The 19,809-nt window shown below is 60.4% G+C and overlaps 3 protein-coding genes across 7 annotated transcripts; 1 reads left to right on the top strand and 2 right to left on the bottom strand.

Moving 5' to 3' along the window:
* Nucleotides 1-849: 849 nt before the first annotated feature.
* On the bottom strand, nt 850-6,430 carry RIC8A (RIC8 guanine nucleotide exchange factor A). Of its 3 annotated transcripts, none has more exons than XM_067747700.1 (10): nt 6,231-6,430; nt 5,906-6,024; nt 5,229-5,819; nt 4,647-4,738; nt 4,025-4,175; nt 3,072-3,167; nt 2,842-2,986; nt 2,622-2,766; nt 2,083-2,202; nt 850-1,694 (listed from the first exon to the last, which is right to left on the bottom strand). In XM_067747700.1, the coding sequence occupies exons 3-10, from the start codon at nt 5,619-5,621 to the stop codon at nt 1,574-1,576; spliced, it is 1,263 nt and encodes a 420-aa protein (XP_067603801.1). In that variant the 5' UTR covers nt 5,622-5,819; nt 5,906-6,024; nt 6,231-6,430; the 3' UTR covers nt 850-1,573. The 3 variants fall into 3 exon arrangements, with proteins under 3 accessions (XP_067603801.1, XP_067603800.1, XP_067603802.1); XM_067747699.1 differs by having other exon boundaries at nt 5,906-5,953; nt 6,231-6,426; XM_067747701.1 differs by having other exon boundaries at nt 5,229-5,408; nt 5,906-5,953; nt 6,231-6,425.
* A 192-nt stretch (nt 6,431-6,622) lies between these two features.
* Nucleotides 6,623-12,373, top strand: BET1L (Bet1 golgi vesicular membrane trafficking protein like). 2 transcript variants are annotated; one of them, XM_067747712.1, is made up of 4 exons: nt 6,623-7,267; nt 9,443-9,534; nt 9,776-9,832; nt 9,959-12,373. In XM_067747712.1, the coding sequence occupies exons 1-4, from the start codon at nt 7,237-7,239 to the stop codon at nt 10,124-10,126; spliced, it is 348 nt and encodes a 115-aa protein (XP_067603813.1). In that variant the 5' UTR covers nt 6,623-7,236; the 3' UTR covers nt 10,127-12,373. The 2 variants fall into 2 exon arrangements, with proteins under 2 accessions (XP_067603813.1, XP_067603814.1); XM_067747713.1 differs by lacking the exon at nt 6,623-7,267 and adding an exon at nt 7,284-8,236.
* Nucleotides 12,374-13,817: 1,444 nt separating this feature from the next.
* Nucleotides 13,818-16,522, bottom strand: CIMAP1A (ciliary microtubule associated protein 1A). Of its 2 annotated transcripts, XM_067751707.1 has the most exons (6): nt 16,414-16,522; nt 16,043-16,243; nt 15,461-15,562; nt 15,196-15,317; nt 14,230-14,370; nt 13,818-13,907 (listed from the first exon to the last, which is right to left on the bottom strand). In XM_067751707.1, exons 1-6 carry the CDS (start codon nt 16,520-16,522, stop codon nt 13,818-13,820), a joined length of 765 nt encoding a protein of 254 aa, XP_067607808.1. The 2 variants fall into 2 exon arrangements, with proteins under 2 accessions (XP_067607808.1, XP_067607810.1); XM_067751709.1 differs by lacking the exon at nt 14,230-14,370.
* Between the last annotated feature and the right edge of the window lie 3,287 nt (nt 16,523-19,809).

The raw sequence follows: 19,809 nt of genomic DNA, 5'->3' as shown, positions 1-19,809 counted from the left end.
TGAAAGGGAAGATGAACGTGGAAAGGGGAGCTTGGGGGTGTGTGCGTGTCTCTCCTCTACTGAAACAACCCGAGGACTGAGAACATTTGTCCCTGATTCATCTCGGAGATGGGCATAGTGCCCTCTTCCAGCTCAAGTCCACGGGACTTTCAGAGCACCCAGCACCCCTCATGAAGGTCATCCCATCCTGTTCACTCGACCCTGATGCCTTTCACATCAACCCCCAGAAACTCATCTGTTCCAGACCATTCCAGCAGCTTCCTGTCTCCCTGTTTCTCCTCGCCCCCATCAGGCCTTCTTCCAGTAATGCTGCTAGAATTAACCTCTAAGACAGAAGGCAGTACTCATTTGGAAACCTCGCCCAGCTCCCTGACCTGTGCTCAGGCCACACTGCTGTTTGGGCAGAACATACTGTGGTCTCGCTGCTTCTGTACAGGCCTCTTCTGGGGTTGCCCCAACCCTGCCCCCAGTGCTTTCTCCTTCCTGGCATCTTGTCTTCCCCACTGGGCCCCTGGGCTGGAGCAGATCTCACCGACAGACTCCTCAGGAGACCTGGTGGCCTCACTCTTCAAGAACAAGACATGCGGGCTTCCCTGGTGGCAAAGTGGTCGAGAGTCCGCCTGCCGATGCAGGGGACACGGGTTCGTGCCCCGGTCCGGGAAGATCCCACATGCCGCGCAGCGGCTGGGCCCGTGAGCCGTGGCTGCTGAGCCTGCGCGTCCGGAGCCTGTGCTCCGCAACGGGAGAGGCCACAACAATGAGAGGCCTGCGTACAGCAAAAAAAAAAAAAAAAAGAACAAGACACGCATACGCACCTGGGAAAAGTGCTGAATTGTAAGAAAAACATGATTCTATTTCTGCTTAACGTGCCTTTACTTGGTATCTTGCACATGTATTCACACACAAACATCCCTGCCTGGAACTCTTTATTCCAGAATAATGTTTCTGTGAAGCTCTGTGGTGCATGACAGAAATCTAGACTTATGGTTTCAGGAGAGACATTTTCCTTCATGTATTTATGGTTGAAACCAGTGGGAAGGATTGAGACCCAACTGTCACAACCAGAGAACTTGGGCACTGAGCCAGGACCGAGAATGCAAGAGGCTGCCAGCTGTGCACTCAGTGGGGACAAAAACAGCAGATCCTACCTTGTGTGTTTCCGGCATTAGCATATAGGGCCCAGCAGGCTCTTTCCCCTGTGAAATGTGGTGCTTGCCCAACACCAGCTCTGGGCCTGCATGCCAGCTGTGGGTGTGCCGTGTCTCACTCAGCCCCCGCCCTCCCGAACCCATGTACATTTCTGCCTTCAGTTAAGCCCTGCCCTCAGGCACACATAAAAGAAACCACTTCATTTGCGGAAAGCAAGGCTGAGTTCCCAGAGTTCATAGGACAAGACCCTCGCAGCCCTAAAGAGAAGAAAATGGACCAAAGGCAAATCACGAATAGAAGTGTGGGAGTAAAGAGAAAAGGGTCTCCGAGTTGGAGGGAGGGATGTGGCTTCCCCAGGTCCTGGCCCCCAGGACTCCTCTGGAAGCAGCACCAGTTCTGAAGGGCAGCGGAAGAGCAGCCGTTCTCAGTCAGGGTCCGAGTCAGGGTCCGAGGAGAGCTGTCCCTCCATGGTCTCGCACATGGCATCCTGCAGGGATGTGAGCTGACCCCGGGGACTCATCCCCATGGGCTGGATGACTCTGTGCCTGAGGGGAAAAGGCGTGGAAGGGAAGGGCAGGGGTCCTGCTCACCCCTGGCTGCGACCTTCTGTTCCACCAAGCTGCTCCTGTTTACTGGGGAAGCCTGGGTGGGAACTGTTTCAGTCAGGCCTAAATCCTGACTGCTACCTAAGCTCTGAGACCTTAATTTCTCTGGGCCTCAGTTTTCATCAGCTGTAAAGATGGACCTAATACTGATCTCAGCCCTAACCCCTGGCTAAAGAATTTCCTCCAAGACAGGTGATTTCAAACATTAGTAACGCAGCCCTGCCAGAACCTAACCCCCACTCTGATCCCACTTCCTGCGGCTCGCAAGACAGGACGTGGGTCCTTCTCCTTTGTCCCAGCGCTGGGCCCCTCCTGCCAGGCCACATACCTGGAGAGCTTGTCAAACATGTTCACCAGCTTCATGGCCTCATGCTCTTTCTGCTCCTCTGTCATGCCCTCCATGGGGTTGGGAGGCTTTTCCTCTACCCTTCCAGTCACTGGGTTTATGCTGTTTCACAAGAGAGGGAGCATGGGGAACGCATCAGTGACTTTGCAGGACAAAAGAAGGCTGTGTGGGGTGAGTGGAGTTCCTTATCTTCCTGCTTGGGCTTGTAATGGCAAGAAACCCATTTTCCTGGGTGCGGGGAAGGCGAGGCAACTGCAGAAAAGCCCTCCCTCCTGGAGCAGCAGGTAACCAGCTCCTGCCGTCTGGACCACCTGGTCCCCGGCACTACTCGGCCCCCTTCAGCCGGTGTTCTCAACAAAACACCCTGATGTCAGAATACGTGTCACTTGGGAACAGCAGCCTGATTCTATAAGGTTTTACCTGCTGGTCACCCTGTCCTGCCCACCCTACGGGCCCAAATGGGTGTGGGAATAGGAATGGGGGCCGAGTGAGGGCAGCCCGAGGATGTGGGGGGCACACACCTGGCCTTGGCTTCCTTGTACTCGTCTGTGTCCGTGTCCTCGTCCTCCGAGTACTGGCCCTCAGGCCGGCCCCCTGCCATGAGGCCCCTAGCAGCCAGGAGGCCGGCAGCATTCCCGTAGCCTGTGTACTTGATGAATCGGGGCACTGAAGGGCAGGGCACAGGTCAGTGTGCAAACGTGGCTGGGGAGGGGCAGGCGAGGGGCTGGCCCCCCGACTCACCGCTCTCAGAGCACAGGACAAACAGGAACTCGGCTGCCACCCTCTTCACGTCGGTGTCCAGGTGCGTCATGAGGCGAACCAGCTTGTTCCGCAACAGCTCCCCCACCTCGGGCCGGGTCCTCACATCCCGCAACGGGGGCAGCACCTGGGGATGTAGTTGTCCCTGAGCCCAGGCCTGGAACAACCAGGGTCTCTGACCAGGGCCTGACCGCGGCCCCTCTGCCCCGTACCTGGGCCTTCAGGAACTTCCTGGCGGGGCGGTGCATGCGGGCACACTCCGTCAGCACGCTCAGCACGGGAGCCACACTCTCCTTCAGCCTGTGCGTCTGCAGAGGAGCCTCTGTCACTGGACTGCGCCCATCTGACTCGAGGCCAGGGGAGCTAGGCACATGCACCAGATGGTCCTGGCAGGAGGCGTTCGGGACGAGGCCCCGCCACAGAGGCCCCAGCTGAGGGGCTAAGAGAGGGCAGTGGGTGTCTGTGTGAGCTTCGAAAAGGACAGGCGTGGACCCTAACTCAGGGCCATTTGCATGCCCTGCAACTTGAGGCAAATCACTCAACTGCTTTGAGTCTCACTTCCCTCCCTTTACACCACAATGGTGGGGAAAACAGAGTGTCCCAAGCTGTTAGCACACCGCCAGAACACAAACCAGCTCCCAGGGCACGCAGGCAACATGGATTCCCCGGGGCCCTACAGAATCTCTTTGGCTTGCGTGATACATCTGCGAACGCCAGGGGGGCTGGTTAGAGCACTGGCTGGCCAATGCCCTGGGGTGCAGCCGCAGGAATCAGAGAGCCTCTGGCTTGAAGGCCCTATGGGTCCCCTTAGGGACGCCAAGGCATGGCCGATGCTCGTCACCAAGGGCTGCTTGTGTTCAGTGACACTTTGAGTTTAGGGTCACAAGCAGGGACTACGGGTGGGCGGGCTTCTCAGGGCCACTCAAAGACCCACAAGGAGATCTAAGAAAATGAGTCCTTTACTAGACTCTGAAAACTTGTTTCCGTATACTTCTCAGGGAGAAGGGTCCAGCCTCCTGCGTGGCCGGACCGTGGAGGAGCTGGAGCGTCACCTGAATCACACTGGGGGGCTGATCTCCACCTCCCAGCGTGGACTACAAAAACGCAGCGACCACAGCTGCTCGGGAAAGCCTGGACCAGAGCCACAGCAGCTCCCCCTGCCCACCTGGTGCAGACGCTTCTCCAAGAAGCTGAGGAGAACACGAATCACATCCATGTTCACTCCCAGGAACTCCAAAGAGCCTTCGTGGGGTTCCAGGGTGAGAAGAACGTCCAGACATTTGAGGGGCAAGTTCCCCAGGAGGTTCACCGTGTGGCTGGGGACAGATGAAAGGGGCATTTGGTAAATCCAATCCCCGAGCCCAGGTACAACGCTTGCCACCACCTGCTGGGGCCACGATATGAACCAGCGTTGGGGGCCTGAGCAACAGCACGAGGTACCAGAGCTGAGGGGAACACTCCCTGCGAACGGCCGATCTAGTGCACATCTGGGTCGAAGCAACGCAGTCAAAAATCAGAACCTGCCTATGCGTAGGTTAGCAACAATGGACGTGAACAAGCGTGCTGCCTTACAGATACCATACTGTCCGTGACGCTACCCAAAGTCCACTGGCACGTTCCTGTCCCCGGACTCACAGCTCTTGTCCTAGCTGTGTACTGTAAATGCCGGAGCTCCCCGGAAACACACTGACGTCCGTCTCACCCAGGTGAAAGAAGACTCTAGAGCTAGGAACCACCAGGGAGACCTGCGAGCAGAACGCCCCCCGCACGACAGGCACCACCCTCACCCGTGGAACTCCTCTGTGCGGTCTCCAGCAGCAGCAGCCATCACGCAGTGCCGCAGAAGGGTCCCCAGGTGCCGGTAAAGGGCAGTGTCTTCCTGACCAAAGAGAGAAAGATTCCTGTGAGAGAGAGCCCCGCTCGCCCCCATCGCTGCCAGCTGAGGTTCTACCGTCTGGCCCACCGCAAGCCCACGCGCGCTAATTACACACCTCTACTGTACACCTGGATGCTGTCCTCTCCCACGTGACCTGAAGGGCACCCTCCTGACTAAGAACGTTGACGGATCCCTTTGGAGCTGCTCTGCGCTTTAGGTCCATGCTCACAGAGGCGTGGTGATGAGTCTCTCACAGCCTCCCCCCACCAAACAGCCCTCCTGCCAAGCTGCAAGAGCCAGTTATGCTCTCCACCGCCCTGAGAAAACTTCCTTGAGGGCCCTGTCCCGGATGGGCATCTCCCTGCCTTCTCTTGACAGGCTAAGAGTTCCTCCTGGTCTGACATGGAGAAATTTGAAGGTACCTGGCAAAGCAGCACGTCCAAGAAACGTCCAAGTTGTCATACCCCACCCACAGGCTAAGATCAGCCCTCACCTCGTCCACTTCCCTCTTGATGGAGTCGAAGGTGATGTTGAAGAGCACTTTGAGGATCTCCATGGCTCGCTCAGTCTCCTGGGGAGGCAGGAGCTCAGGGGGCCTCTCTCCAGGGGTCATTCCCAGCGTCAGCTCCAGCGCTTCGGTCAGCAGGTGCACTCCCTGCAGCTCCTGAAACAGCTGCTGGCGCACATCGGCGCGAAGTGCCGTTAGCAAGAAGAGGAGGCGCAAGTCAAAGAACTGGACGTCGTGCGGGAAGCTGCTCTGGCGGTACAGCCCCACTCGCTCTGCGAGCCTCACCACTAGACCCGCCTCTGCCGCCAGCACCTGTGCCACGGGGCTGCTTAACACAAGGTTGCACAGGCACTTAAGGGACTCAAGCACAACATCCATGTCCAGGGGTTCGGGGACCGAGCCCTGGGAGGCGGAGATGCCAGCATAGCAGGCAAGTGCCTGCAGGCTCCGGCGGCTGGTGAATGAGTCCAGGCAGCTGCGGTCCCTAGACAAGATGCGGATGCTCTGCAGCCAGATGATGCGGCGGGAAGGTGGCAGGCCCTGCTCCAGGACCGAGACCAGCAGCTCCGCCAGTCTCTGTGGGCAGGGAGAAGAGCGGTTCCACCAGGCTCCTCTACCTGGGCCACCCGTCCCTGCCCCTCTACCCTTCGTTGAGCACCCACCTTCCTGTCCTCCTGTTGGGCAGCATCAAACGTGAAACTCTGGCAGTTCTGCAGAGAGACCCAGAGGCTCAGAACGCGCAGGCCCACCGCGGCAGAACCCGGGCTCCGTGGATAGGGACCTGAGGCCGCAGGCACCGCTCGGAACAGATGGCGCCCCAGCCCCACACACCAGCCCCCACAGCAACTCCTCAGAGACTTGGCGCTCCTCCCCGCCGCGTTCCCTTCCACCCTCAGCCCCTCGCCACGCTCACCACTCACGCCCCCGCCGCCGGCCACGCGTGCGGACCCCACCCGGCCTCACCTCCTCCCTAAACGTCCCGCTCACCTCCCGGTTGTATGCGCGAAGAGCCTCCATAACTACGTCCTCCTCCCCCGTCTCCACGGCATCCGCAACCGCCCGGGGCTCCATGGCGGGCCCGGGACCCGGCGCCGGGAAAGCGGGAAGCACCTCGCTTCACGGTTCCCGGCCTCTGTCTGCCTGCCCCGCCCAGGCTCGGCGCACTGGGGTGGCCACGACCGGGCTTGCGCGGCGCCGCGGGGCGGGGCCTGGGAGGCGCGCGGGGGAGGCCGGGACAGGGTGTGCGCGGCGCCGCGGGGCGGGGCCTGGGAGGCGCGCGGGGGAGGTCGGGACGAGGCGTGCGCGGCGCCGCGGGGCGGGGCCTGGGAGGCGCGCGGGGGAGGTCGGGACGAGGCGTGCGCGGCGCCGCGGGGCGGAGCCTGGGAGGCGCGTGGGGAAGGCCGGGACAGGGTGTGCGCGGCGTAATCTGGGCTGCGCGCGCCTTAAAGTGGCGAGCCCTGGAACAGCCCCCCTCTAGGACCCGAAGGCTTTGCCGCCAAGTGAACTTGGGCTTCAAGATCCGACTCGGTGATCGTCCGACCTCTGGGCCCGAATCGCCCCTGAACCGAGCGGCGAGCCTCGCTTCTTGGGCCGGAATTCCCTGTAGGAGAGGACCTCAGCCCCCCACCCTTCCATCACACGAACACCAACACTCCTCTTGATGCACAGAACGAATGAGATGTCCAGGAGGAAGCCGAGGTGGAAAGGATTTTGCAACCCCGGGACCACTTGGTTTCTAACCAGGCGTTTGAGTGCCTACTGCATGCGAGGAGCCGGGATGCGGGTGAACAGGACCCAAAGGTCCCTGCCTTCGTGCAGCTTATGTGCCAGAGGTGAAGACCAAGAAAAACGGGCAAACGAGACGACTTTAGGCATAGTGTTGTGATCGAATAAGAAAAGGGGCTTGATGGACTGCAGGGAGACCTGAAGAAGTGCCATTTTTGCTGAGACCGGTTGGTAAGAAGTGAACCAGGAAAGGATCTGAAAGAAGGTCATGGAAGGTAGAAGGAGTGACCAGTACAAAGGTGGGAATGGCCGTGGTGGGAGATAGAAACGTCATTGTTGTGGCTGAGAGAAAGGGGAGAGTGGGGAGGGGAGGTCAGGATGAAGGCAAAGCCTGGTCATGTGCGGTGACTTCCTTGCTGTTTAAGCAGGCACACCTGTTGGTCTGGCCTGGACTCAGTTTACTACTTGAAAAGCAGAGATGATAAAAGTTCCCATTTCAGTGGATTGTCAGGCGGACTAAATGACACACAGCAAATGCTCCATTACGTTGGGTGGTAACTTATAGTCCATCCACTGGGCAAGAAGGCTTTGTTGAGTATCTACTTTGTGTCAGGCCCCTTGTCAGTGCCCGGGTGCAAAGTCAAGAAGCACTGACTTCTACCGTCCCCACTCCCCTTACGCTCCCACTCCTCTTCCTGGTTTCTTGTTTTCTTCGGAGTGCTTCACCCCTGCGACTTCTGCACTGCTCGCTGGTTCCAGGCACTTTCTAGGCACTGATCTCCACTTTGTTCCGCCGGCAGTAACTGGAGCCGGCCTTCGCACCGAGTCCGCTTCTTAGCCGCACCGCAGCCGGGCGGGCCGGGTCGGGCCTCAGGACCCGGGCGGGGTCGCGGCGAGGAGCCTCTCTCGCCTGGGAAAGGGCCCGTGAGCTCTTCACAGTTAGGACCTGAAGCCGCCTTAGGCGGGAATGGCTGCGGGAGTGTTTGTCGGCACCCTAATTGACATTAAAGACACTAACCACCCAGGGGTCCCAAAAGCAAAGGGCTCGCCCCATCCCCAAGCCAAGCTGTGGAAGAAACGTCAGATCCTTCCCTTCCCACTGCCGCACCCCCGCGGCCTGGACCTCGGCCGGAAGTCGGAGGCCCTGATGCGGAAGGGGCGGGACCGGAAGCCACTTCCCGCGAGTGTGCCACGTCAGAGGAGGTTGTGGCCGAGCCGGTGACGGATCCCCGGGTTGGAGCTGTACGGGATGGCGGACTGGGCTCGTGGTGAGTGCGGGAGAGCCGAGGCGGATGGCGGCGGGGCCCGCCGGCACCGACGCCGCTGCCCGCAGGAGCCGCCTTTGCCTGCCCCCCATCCCGCTGGGTGGCCTCGTCCGGGAGACCCTCGGGGCGGGCGGCGACGGGGCAGGGCGGCCGGGCTGCAGCCAGCAGCACGGTGGAGGAGTCCCTGGGGCCCTGTGGGCGCTCCTGCCCAGCTGCTCCGTGAAGCTGCTGGGTCCGGAGGCCCGCAGTCCCCACCCCTGCGAGATGGTTCTGTCCGGGACCTCGGCCGGGCCGCCTGGTCGACGGGTCCCGGAGGCTAGCCCCCTCGGAGTGGGGGCTGCGCGTGATGAGAGGGCCCAAGCAGGCCGCGTACGGACTCGGGCTCAGGGTGCCCCACTTGCCCCCTGGGAGCCCCTCTTCTCATTTGCCAAGTGGAATGCTGGTGCTTGTTTCGCTGGGCTGTTGTGACCTTTAAGGAATTAATGGATACAAGGAGTTGGTAGAACGCTAACGCCTCTAATTTGGGGGTCTGTACACATTCGTGGTTCTTAGGGCTGTGCTCCTATTAGATGAGTCTCATTGAGGTTTCTGGGCCAAGGCAGATATGCACTCTGAACTTTGGGGGAGGCAGTTGTCACCCACCCGATAGGATGGTAATTTTAAATCACCAAGCCCAGCCCCTGTCGTGGGCCAGGTCTCAGCAAACACCATGCTCTGGGTGTCATACAAGGCCCTGTGTGGGGTGCAGAAGTGAGCAGACCTAGGCCCTGCTCTTGGGATCAGTCTCAACCTTTGTTACTAAGGCTTTCCTAAGGCTTTACCAGAGTTCACTGGTTTTCTCTGAGAACAAGTTCTGTGTACGTCGCTGGTGATATCCATGGAGGGATGGTACAGGTTCTGTCACAGAATGTCAGAAAGTGCTGGTTGGACTGAGCCCTTTGGAGGTGCCTACGCATCCCAGCCTGGATGAGTACACAGGACGTGTGCTCACGCACACTTGTTTTTACAGTCTGTCTTGTGTGTGGAGTCCACGTGTTGGATCCTGGGTTAGGGCGGGACCTGCTCAGTAGACTCAGGAGGGCCCAGTACCTCCGGACACCCGACTGGGCCAGATGGGATTGGAGTGAGAGCCCTGAGGCCACAAAGGGCTGAGGTGCAGGGGATGCTCGTGGGTGGATGCATGCCCTCAACCTCTGTCTTTACTTGCAGCTCAGAGCCCCGGCGCTGTGGAGGAGATTCTAGACCGGGAGAACAAGCGGATGGCTGACAGCCTGGCCTCCAAGGTCACCAGGCTCAAATCGGTCAGTGGTGGTCCTCTCCTTTTGCCTCCACCTAGCATCCTGGAGGGGGTATCGGAGGGAGGGTGAAAACCTGGAAGGGTTTCAGGTAGTTCCATCATCCTTGTCCCGTCTGTGGCACACTCACTTGTGTGCGGCCCAGGTGGCATTTGGATCTCCTGACCTCTGCTGGTCTTGCTGGGGGTCAGGTGCTGTCCACTGTGTTTGTCCTGGTCTGACCCTGCCTCTTCTGTGTTCCGACCAGCTGGCCCTGGACATTGATAGGGACGTGGAAGACCAGAACCAGAGCCTGGGCGGCATGGTAAGGCCCGTGTTTTGCGAGTGTCACGGTCACCTCTGCTCCCCACCGCGTGCTGTGCAGCCCCCACATGTGTGTGTGTTGTGGGGTCACCGCCCCTGTGTGATGATGATGGGATTCCTTCCTCAGGACACAGATTTCACGAGTGTGACGGGCCTCCTCACGGGGAGCGTGAAGCGCTTTTCCACAATGGCACGGTCTGGGCGAGACAACCGGAAGCTTCTGTGTGGTATGGCCGTGGGCCTGATCGTGGTCTTCTTCATCCTCTCCTACCTCCTGTCGAGGCCAAGGACGTGAGCCAGTGGGAGCTGGCTTCTGCGGGTGCCTCGGGCAAGCATGGTCCGCCTCTGCCTGGCGTCCTGGGCCAGAGAACTTAACGACAAAATACTCCTTTGAAACGATGATTGTGGCTTAGGAATCTTGTTCCTGTGTGGCTGGGAGGCTCTGACCCAGTGAGCTTGTGTTAGCTGGTCCCATGTGTGCAAGGGGCCCATCTTCATGGGGTAGCCAAGGCCCACTTCCTCTGCCACCTTGGGTGCTAGAAGCCCCAGCAGAGTCAGGTCCAAGCAGAGCAGCTGGGAATCCTGGACACGGTCACCTGTGAACAGCAGCTCTTCCCCTGGCCCTCGAGTTTCTGAACATCTCCAGGCTCTTCTACGCTGTTCTTGTCTGGATAAGGCCACGTCTGGTATTTGAGATGCTTGGAGCTGACATAGGAAGGGGGTGTGGCGGTGAACCTCAAATCATCGCTGTCACCTTCAGCCGAGTGTTCTCAACCCAGAGATGGCAGTTGCTCCTGCCCAGAGCTGCTGGGCATCCGTGGACCAGTGGAAGTCAAGGGTCCTGCCGAGAGGCCTCTTCCTGCCTTCCAGTCCCACAGCTGAAGCCCGACCCTCAGGGAAGGGCAGGGGTTGTGGATGGAGTTGGGAACTGCAGCCTTCGCTGAAAGCATGGGGCTCACATTCTGGTGATCTCCCGGCCACGTATCCAGGTGCAGAAAGTGATACTTTCTCACGATTCAAGATCTACCCAGAGCACCAGAGATCTATTTCCAGGAGACCAGATCTCTGGAAACAAGTCTATCTGGCATTTCAGAGTCAGGCAGGGTGTGAGGAGGGACTCTCGTGGGTATAGACAGGAGGCTTCCAAGTAAGGACTCTTCATAGGACCTAGAGGTTAGTTTCTGAGGGTCAGCGGGCAGTTTCCACCAAGCCTGGCCCTTCCACTGCGGTGTTTGCCCATCTCTCCCTGGGCCCTCAGCGCCCACTCAGTCAGTCCCCTGCTCACTCGAACCTCGAACTGAACCACAGGCCGAGCCAGACTAGTGGCTTCTTACCCCACTGAGACCTCAGTATCCTTGTCTTCACAAAAAACGCTTATAAGAAACGAGTCACTGGCTGTGTCCTTCCCTGCCCTTGTTCGACCTTCTGGTTTCCTAGTCAGCCCCCCTTACTCCCTGAGGGCTACTGGCTCACCGTCCGCCTCCCCGCACGCTCGTGCCACGCGCGGTCACCTGCGCCAGCCGCATCTGCTGCCCCACGTTGCTGGTGTCTGGCCCCGGGCACCGCGCCTCTGGTGCCGCTGCTGCGCCTCCCCTTGTCCTCCGCCCAGCAGGCTGGCTTCACCTCGCACGCTTGCCTTGGTGCCCTCTCTTCCGCTGTACCTGCGACCTGAGTGCGCCATCTCGTCCAGTGTGTGCTTGTGTCTCCCCCGGTGAGACTGCCTTGCTTGTCTCCGTGTCTCTGGGGCTTGGCTGTTGCCCTGTCCTCCTGGACGTTCCTTCGCAGGTCTCTGGTCCTGCCTTGACCCCCAGCGCCCTGTGCGCTGCGGCTTTGGCTTCGCCTGCTTCTCATCTCACACTGAACCTTGTCGCGGGGCTTCGTCCTCTGGTCACCAAGCTCAACAGCTGCTGCCTGTGCAGTGTCTCCATCTGGTTGCCGCAGGCCCTGCAGATACACCGAGACCTGAGCTCCGTGGCCCCCACCTTGTCTGGGCCTGCTAACCTTGCTTCCTGAGAACGTGGCTCAGCCATGGCAGCCTTCCCCCCGCAGATGCTTTTATGTGGTGTGCCCCCTTGTCTTGCCAAGGCAGACCAGGAATTTAGGGTTTGCCTTCAGGGTGGCACACCGGCTGCTGTGTTCTCTCCTCAGGTCTCCGTCTGTGCCTCCCCACCTCTCCACCTCCACGGCTCTTTGCAGCCCTTCCACCTATTTGGGGGTCTGGGTTCTAGTTTCTTTCTGGTTTACTTTCTTGCTTCCTACTCTCATTGTGTTAGGTGAATTCCTGAAGGGAGCAGGGCACCCCTGCTGCCGCTGTGTCGGCAGGGTTTCCTGTGGGGCCTTCCCTGCTCAGCCCTGTACACTGAGCACCTAATCCTGTGGGTAAGTGGGGTTTGCCGAGGTTGATCCCGGAGACCATAAGACAGAAGGACTTGGAGCCTCCCTCTGTGCCAGGTGAGGATGAACTGCCAGGTTCTGTCCCATAATTCACGGACAACACATTAGCAATCAAAATTTGGAATAAAAAGCTTCGTGATGGAGTAAACCCCAAGCCTTTGGTGTTTTCATTTCCTTGGGGGCTTCAGATAGCTTGGTCTGGAACTGACTCTGCTCCATAAACTGGCCGTGGGCACCAATGGTCTGGACTCTGCTGCTTTCCTTCTCCTGGGTCCCTTCTCCCCTCCTCACTCATCCCCTCAGGCGGGCAGACGTGAGCTTGCCACTTCCTGTTGCTGGACCTTCCTTTGCGCAAGTTTCTGTGACTCAGATGATAGCATTACCTCTTCAGGATTAAAGGGATGCAGGTGAGGTGTTTAGAACAAGTCGCCTGACACGGATACAGCTGAGTGAGGGTCAGCAGCTGTACTATGCTTAGTGCAGCTGCAGCCCACAGTCCCACGGGGGTGACAGGGCTGCCTGCCCAGGGCTAGGGTGAAGGTTAGACTTCATTCCTCAAGGCTGGCCTTGGACTCCAGGGCATCCTCTGGAAATGCCCCTCTTCATCACAGCTCAGACACCCCCTTCCCTGCACAGATCTTATGCTTCCCGAATTATCTTTGATGTTTAACAGATCACCTTCAAATGTAGTCACTTAAAGTTGCAGTAATACTTTATGTCTCATGGTTACTGCTGGAGTTTGAGACAGGCAGAGCGGAGATAGTTGTCTCTGTGATGTTAAGGTCTCCGTTTGGAGACAAGAGACTGGCACTGCCACTTGCTGAAGGCTCACACACATCTATAGGTCATTGCTGGTGTGAGCTGGGGGCCCAGCTGGGTTCACTGTGTTGCCATGTGTTGAGCTTCCTTACAACACGGTGGCTGGTGTGACAGTGAGCAAAGAGAAGAGGGACGTCCAGGCAGAAGCTGTTTTCTTTGTATGTTGCATGGCCTGGCTTCAGAAGTCACGTAGCGTCACTTTATTCAGGACGGTCACAGGCTCTAGATTCCAGGGGAGGGACACAGACCCCATCTCAGCAGGGGAGAGGCAGTCACACAGGGAGAGGACCACACGGGAAGGGACGAATGCAGGTGTGACCGTCTTTGGAGGATACAGCAAGGTGCGGAGGGCAGCGCTCAAGGCAGAATCAGAAGGGCAGGCATAGCAGCGTCTGATGCTCCTGAGCCCTCCTCTCTGCTCAGACCCCAGGCCCTGGAAGCTAGGGTGGGACCTGACATGGGCTGGCATGATCGCCCGTGGGGGCCCCTTTCTGGAAAATGTTAATCCTCCCTCAAGGCAAACCATCGCTAACGGAATCCGTGATTTATTGTATATCTGGGCACAGCAGGAAACACGTTTAGCAAATGGGAAAGCATAGAAAAAACAGCTGGTCACAACTGTCTGAGCAAGCATGCTCTGCCCTGCAGGGCCAGGCCGGCTGCAGCCCAGCTGGTAGAGGAGCCGCCCAAAGCCCTCAGCTCAGGGAATCTGTTGTTGGGGGGACATGATGTGCAGAGGCTTAGTTAGCGTGACGGGTGGGGCGGGGCCAGGGCTAGTCCACGTCCACGACCAGGGGTGTCATGTAGTCAGAATGCTTGATGCCAAAGGTGACGATCGGGGCGCGGGGCTTGGTCACTGTCACCTGGGAGAGGAGAGGCTGTGAGGGGCCGGCACCCCTGCCCCCACCCTGCAGGCTCTGCCCTCACTGGGGCTGGGGCTGCTGTACCCCCTAAACCGCCGGCCAAGGTGACCAGCAGGAAGCCCCTCTCAGAGCCTGGTGTGTGGTGACACTCGGCAGCGCTCACCGTCACCAGTGTTTGGGGACACTGGGGACCCAGAGCCTGCCGGCTGGGGAAGGCTGGTGCTGGAACGCACGGTGTTCTGATGGTGCCTGGCCCCCGTGACCCTTGTAGGCTTACAGACCCGTCCCCACCCCACCCCTCGGGGCAGTACTCTTGCCAGACCTTCTCAGGGCTGTGGGCTCCTGGTCCTGGCTTGTGGGTCTTGTCCCCCGGGGGCTCCACTCGGGCAGCCATGGTGTACTGTGGAGCCTTGAACTTGGTCACCTGGACATCGGTCTGGCGGTAGGCTGCGGGACCTGGGGTCTGGGAAGTGAAAGAGGCTTAAACAGGCTCGGCCTGCCAGGGCGTGTGACCCCAGAGGGCAGGGGCTGGCATCAGACACTGGGTTTCAGGCCCCAAGTCACTGTGTGTCAGGGGACTCTTCTGTCTCCAAACGATGGCCACACCATGTGACAGTACCCTAGTGCTGTGGGGCCCTTCTCTGTGTGGGATGTCACCTTCCCTTCAGCCTGGCCGTGGCAATGACACCCCAGTCTGTGCCAGCCCCAGACTTGTCCCTTCCATGAGTGTGTGTGAGAGAGGACTCTTCCTAGTTGCGGACTCAAGGGCCTTGGGCTGGTGAGGTCAGCGGTGCTGTGATGCCACCTTGCCAGTCTCCCCAGGCTCCCCAAGCTCCCGGGTACACAAGCACCTCAGGGCCTTTGCACTGGCTGTTTCTGCAGCCAGAACCCTCCTCCCCCAAATATGTCACAGCTTATTTTTCTCCTCTTCTCAGCTTCTTCCTGCATGCCACCGTGTCTCACACTGCTCCTCACCCCTCAGGCGGCACCCCACTCAGGCAGCACCCACACACTGGGTGTTGAGGTGTTCGTCTCTCCCCAGCACCATCGGTCTCCGTGCCGAGCCTCGGCCTCTTCGTCCTCCTTCACTGTCTGCCCCTCCTCACCTCTGGGATGTAAACCCGTGGGGGTAGGGACAGACGTGTGGCAGGCTCCAAGAGGATGAAGGAGCTGAGGGGCTTCGGGAGGATGGGGGTCAGGCTGGTGGGTCCTAGGTTCTGGGGGAAGGGGCCCGAGGGCCGTCTCTCTAGGGGTAAGCAGTGCTCTGCCCGAGCCGGGTGACCCTTGCCTTGTGCAGGTCGTCGCTGAAGCTGCCCAGCTTGCTGCGGCCCTTGATGGAGAAGGCGGGCTGGGAGGCCTTGCCGACAGTGTGGGGCCCCATCACCACGGGCAGCATGTAGGCAGCGGGGCCTGTCGGGGGCACAAGTGCCGAGTCTCAGGCTGGACGGAATCCTGTGCCCGGAGTCTCCACCCCCATCAGGCCAGACCCCTTCACCCGCCCTGCCCGGGATCCTCGACCCGGTCAGCCATGGGCCATCGGGGCTGTGGCGGACCTGGGGTGCTGTCCACTCGGAAGGTCTTGGTTCGGGCAGAAATGGAGTGGCTGGGCGCCGAGTCGAACACATGCTTGGTAGATTTCTCTGGAAAGTAGTGGCCTGAGGGTGGGGGGAGGAATGGTGTGGGTGCTGGGACGGGGAGGACCATCCAGCAGATGCAAACAGGTGCCCGGCCCTGCTCGGGTGGTTCTAGGAAGACCTGCGACGTCGCAGGCCTGGGGCCTCTGGGCCCCAGTGAGTGGCGACCGGGATTGTGCACGGGTGTCCACGATGGAAATGCTGGCTGCAGGGGCTGGGGGGAGGCAGGGGCTGCTTTGAGAAGGAGGGCGAGTCTGACTTGGGCCTGGTGCGGTGACTTTGGCCAAGGAAGGCCCAGGTCAGAGTAGGGCACTAGGGTCTCAGAGGCTGCAGTGGTGTCACAGCTCCACCTCCAGGCCTGATGGTATCCCTTCATGCGGAGAAAGGTGGGTCAGGAGGGTGAGGATGGCTGTACCCCTCACACCCTGGCCCTGCCAGGCCTGCAGTGGCCACCAGCAGGGTTGGGCGGGGCGGGGCTGGGGCTGGGCCAGAGTCCGTCACCAGGGCCGGGGGTCAGCGTGGTCTTAGTGCAGTAGCGCCCCAGGATGGAGTAGGCGGGGCCGATGTCCTTGCCAGTCCTCAGTATCTTGGGGTTCACGCTGTAGCGGGGCCCCGGGGAGCAGTTCTCTGCCAGGAGCATGGGGGCCCCGTGGAAGCTGTAGGCCGGTGCACGCAGCTTGTCAGGCGTGTGCTTCACAAAGCCTGTGGGGCAGGGGCTCTGAGCAGCTTGGAGCCAGACCCTGCCCTTCTCCCCCAGACCCCCCATTGACCCCAGAGGGGTTGATGGGCTGGGAGTCAGGGATGAGCCCTGGCCATCCCCGGGCTCCCCGCAGACCTGGCTCCTGCCCCCTCCCAGGCTCCCAAGCGCTTACCTGTGGTGGGTGGAATCAGGTACTTGGGTCCGGGGCTGCTGTAGAGGGCCATGATGGGTCCCCGGGGGCGATGGGGCCTCCAGGTGCCCACCCATACCTCCTCCGCCATGCCTGGCTCTGTGCACGGATGGAAGGGTGACAAGGTGCTAGGAGGCCTGGGCCCTCCACCCCCATCACTGCCTCTGCCCCCACTGAGGGGCAGAACTGCAGGCCACAGCCTCCTCAGTGGGGTCTTGAGTTGAGGCCCAGACTTCAGAGCAGTGGGAGATTCTGCCGCACCAACCCGTCCCCCGGCAAGGGGAGGAGCCTCAGAGCCTCGTGGACAAGCCCATGTCTCTTTCAGCGCTCACGGGCCACCCCACAGTGGCTCTGAGGGGGTCTGCGCAGGTGCTTCCGGCTCAGAGGACCCTGGACGTGACTGGGCAAGGAGCAGTGGGCAAAGGTGGGGAACTTCTGGGGTGAGACTGTGCCGTGGGCTGAGCAGGGGTCTGCTCTGGAGGGGCCCTCACCTCCTTAGTCCAGGAGAAATGCTCAGAGCAACCTATGGACCGAGCCTTCTCAGAGGCAATCCCGTCGCACTGGCCTCGGTGCCAGGGAGTCCCAGAAAAGGAGCATGGCGAGGAAGGCCTCTCCCTCTCTCTCCTCTCCCCCTGGGGGCTTCGAGAACTGGGGAAGGGGCCCGGCCCCTGAGCTCTAGAATGTGGCTCTGTGGGGTGGTGGGTTCTAGATCACTGTCCGTGTGATGGAGACAATGGCCTCAGCCCGTGGAACCCGCCCCCCCGCCCATGCCTGGCTTGGGACCCGGGTCTTTGCTCCTTGTTGCAGGGTGCAGGCCAGAGGCGCAGAGGGCAGGAAGGGGACAACTAGGTCCTGGACTAGGACGGTGAGGCCATGGGACCCAGAGTCCGAGTGGCCGAGGAGTAAGGTCCTCGGGCAGAGCTGAACCTCCTCAGTCCTGCCCCCGGGAAGGACTGAGCTGGGGAAACTGAGGCACAAGAAGGCTCTGGCTGTTGGGGATGCTGGGATCCAGGGTGCAGTAGGGCTGCCCTGGTTTGGGGTGGGGGCAGGAGTTGGCATCGGAAGCTGCTGCTCTGCTGAGGGCCCTTTCCCTGACCCCGCTCTCCCTGCTGCATCACGCTGGCTGTGCCCGCCCGTCGGACCCTGCGTGTCCTCGTTAGCATGCCCTTCTTGGAGCTCCGGCTGGGGCTCCGCCCCTTCCCTTGGGCGGCTTCTCATCCCCTGGGCCCGTGTCATGTGTGTATTGTGCGCATCTATTGTCTCAAACTGATAACTTCAGGTGCAGACGCCAGCACCCAGCCTCTTCCCTCAGCCCTGGCCACTTCCTCTCTCGGGGGCTCTTTGCCCTTCCCCGCTCTGAGCCCCTGCCCCCGACCTCTGCCTCCGCAGGCCTTCTTGTGTCCTGATGCCTCCCTGCGTCTACATGTCTCGCCTATCTGTCTGTCTTGCTTTGTCCACCTGCCTACAAGGGCGTCTGCCTGGATTTCTGTTGGTGGGTCTGCCCTCTGTGTGGGGTTACTTATACGTGTGTGCTCCGCTCACATGATCCTATGTGTGAGCCTGTAGTTGTGTGCCTGAGGGTGGGGAGAGATGGGAGGCGGAGGCTGAGCTGCAGGAGGCTTTGTTGATTGGCTGGCTTGAGGATACATTCATGCACAGGGACGTGGAAGGGGTGTCGTCGTCACGGTTGCCTGTGCGGCTGGTCCTACGGCTGCTTGGAGCCACATCTGGGGTCCACTAGGCATCGTCCTGACTGCCCAGCACTTGCACCCGGGAGGCAGACACGTGTGGGCCAAGAGGCCTGGGGTTCCCGTGCCCGGTGATGAGTAACTAGAGAGCCACGGCTCCATCAGGCAAACAGGCCCAGGCCAGCCTCTGGGGGGACGGTGGGCTCTGGACATGGCAGCCGGTCCCCTTCCAGCAGCTGGGGAAGCGGGGTGTGCTCATGTGTGTTTGCATTTGTGTGTGTGTCAGGTGTGAGCGTGTGCGTATGCATGTATGTGCATGTAGGGGGAGGCTGAGGGCTGCTCTGCAGGCAATGAGGTCTGGGATGTCCACCCCTGCTGGCTGAGGCAGGTCAGGCTGTCTGTGGGGTGCTGGGGTACGGGGTTGCTGCACTGGGTGGGTGATGAGGGGCTATGGCATTTGGTGGAGGGCCTGAGGAGTAGGACTGTGGGTCCTGCTAGGGCTGCAGGCCTTTAGGGAGTGGGGTGCCCCCCTGGCCACGGTACCAGCAGCTTGACCAGCTCCGCCTTGTGCATGGGCTGCAGGCCATCTGTGCAGGACTTGAGCTTGGTTACCGCTGCCTTGGCATCTGTACTGACGTCGTACTTGCCCAGGGGCCTCTCACAGAGCTCCTCTGCAGATCCCACCAGCAGCATTTGCAGGAAGTCGATGAAAAACTCGTTGTTGTCCTCCCCCGTGGCCAGTCCTGTGTTGGGATGAGATGAGGCCAGGTCAGGACTCCTTCCAGCTCCACCCCCAGACCTCCCACCTCTAACCTCAGCGGTCTCCAGACCTTCCCCATCAATGTCCCCCTCACCTGCCCCAGATCTTCCTCCAAAACATCCCTCAGCTCCACCTGCCCGCAGACCCCTCCCGTCACCCTAACCTCAGCGGCCTCTTTCCGCTCTGGGTTCCCTAGCGTCACTGAGGAAGGAAAGCCAAGCCTCTGACTCAGTGGAATTTCCCCTCCGTGTGAGGTTGGCTGACCTGGAGCTTGGATCGGGGTCAGGGTCAGCCTGGGCTGGGCTGGGTTGGTGACATTGGGCTTGGTGGTGACACAGGGGCTGGGAGAGAGGTTGAGCTGGGCTGGGGTTGGGGTAGGGTTGCCTGGGGACTGGGGTCGCCAAGGGCAACAGGGTCATTGTCCACATCTGTGTTCTGTGATGGAGGTGGGTTGGGGTGCCTGGGAAGGTGGGCACCAATCACTGCGGGGCCCAGTGCCTGGATTTCTAGCTTCCCACGTTCCCGCCCATTTCCCCCGACACCAGCCCCCCGAATGTGCTGGAAGCACCTGTCAGCGCACAGACTCAGCACGGGTACCGAGCAAGGAGGGCGCCGCCCCCCTTCATGGCGGACGCGCAGGCTCCTCAGGAGCCGCCTGGGCCTGCTTTACGCCTCACAGGCACCTGTCCCGGGGGCGGGTCCGACCTGCCCGTCAGGACGCAGCCAGTGCGAGCAGCGGTGGGGCAGCCAGCCGAGGGTGTGTCCTCTCCCCCTGCCCAGCAGTGGTTGCTGAGCAGCAAGGGGCCTGGGGTGCTGTGTGAGGGGTGCTTGGCAAACGTTTGGGGTGAGTGCACAGAGGTAAGGGGGCGACGGGAGCCTGGTCAGCAAGGAAGGGTGGTGTGGCTGGGGATGCTGAGGGCCTCTGGCCTC

The sequence above is a fragment of the Pseudorca crassidens genome, chromosome 9 (assembly GCF_039906515.1).
Source record: "Pseudorca crassidens isolate mPseCra1 chromosome 9, mPseCra1.hap1, whole genome shotgun sequence".
NCBI lineage: Eukaryota > Metazoa > Chordata > Mammalia > Artiodactyla > Delphinidae > Pseudorca > Pseudorca crassidens.
The sequence above is the reverse complement of the archived record's forward strand: the minus strand, read 5'-3'. Positions and strand labels throughout refer to the sequence as shown.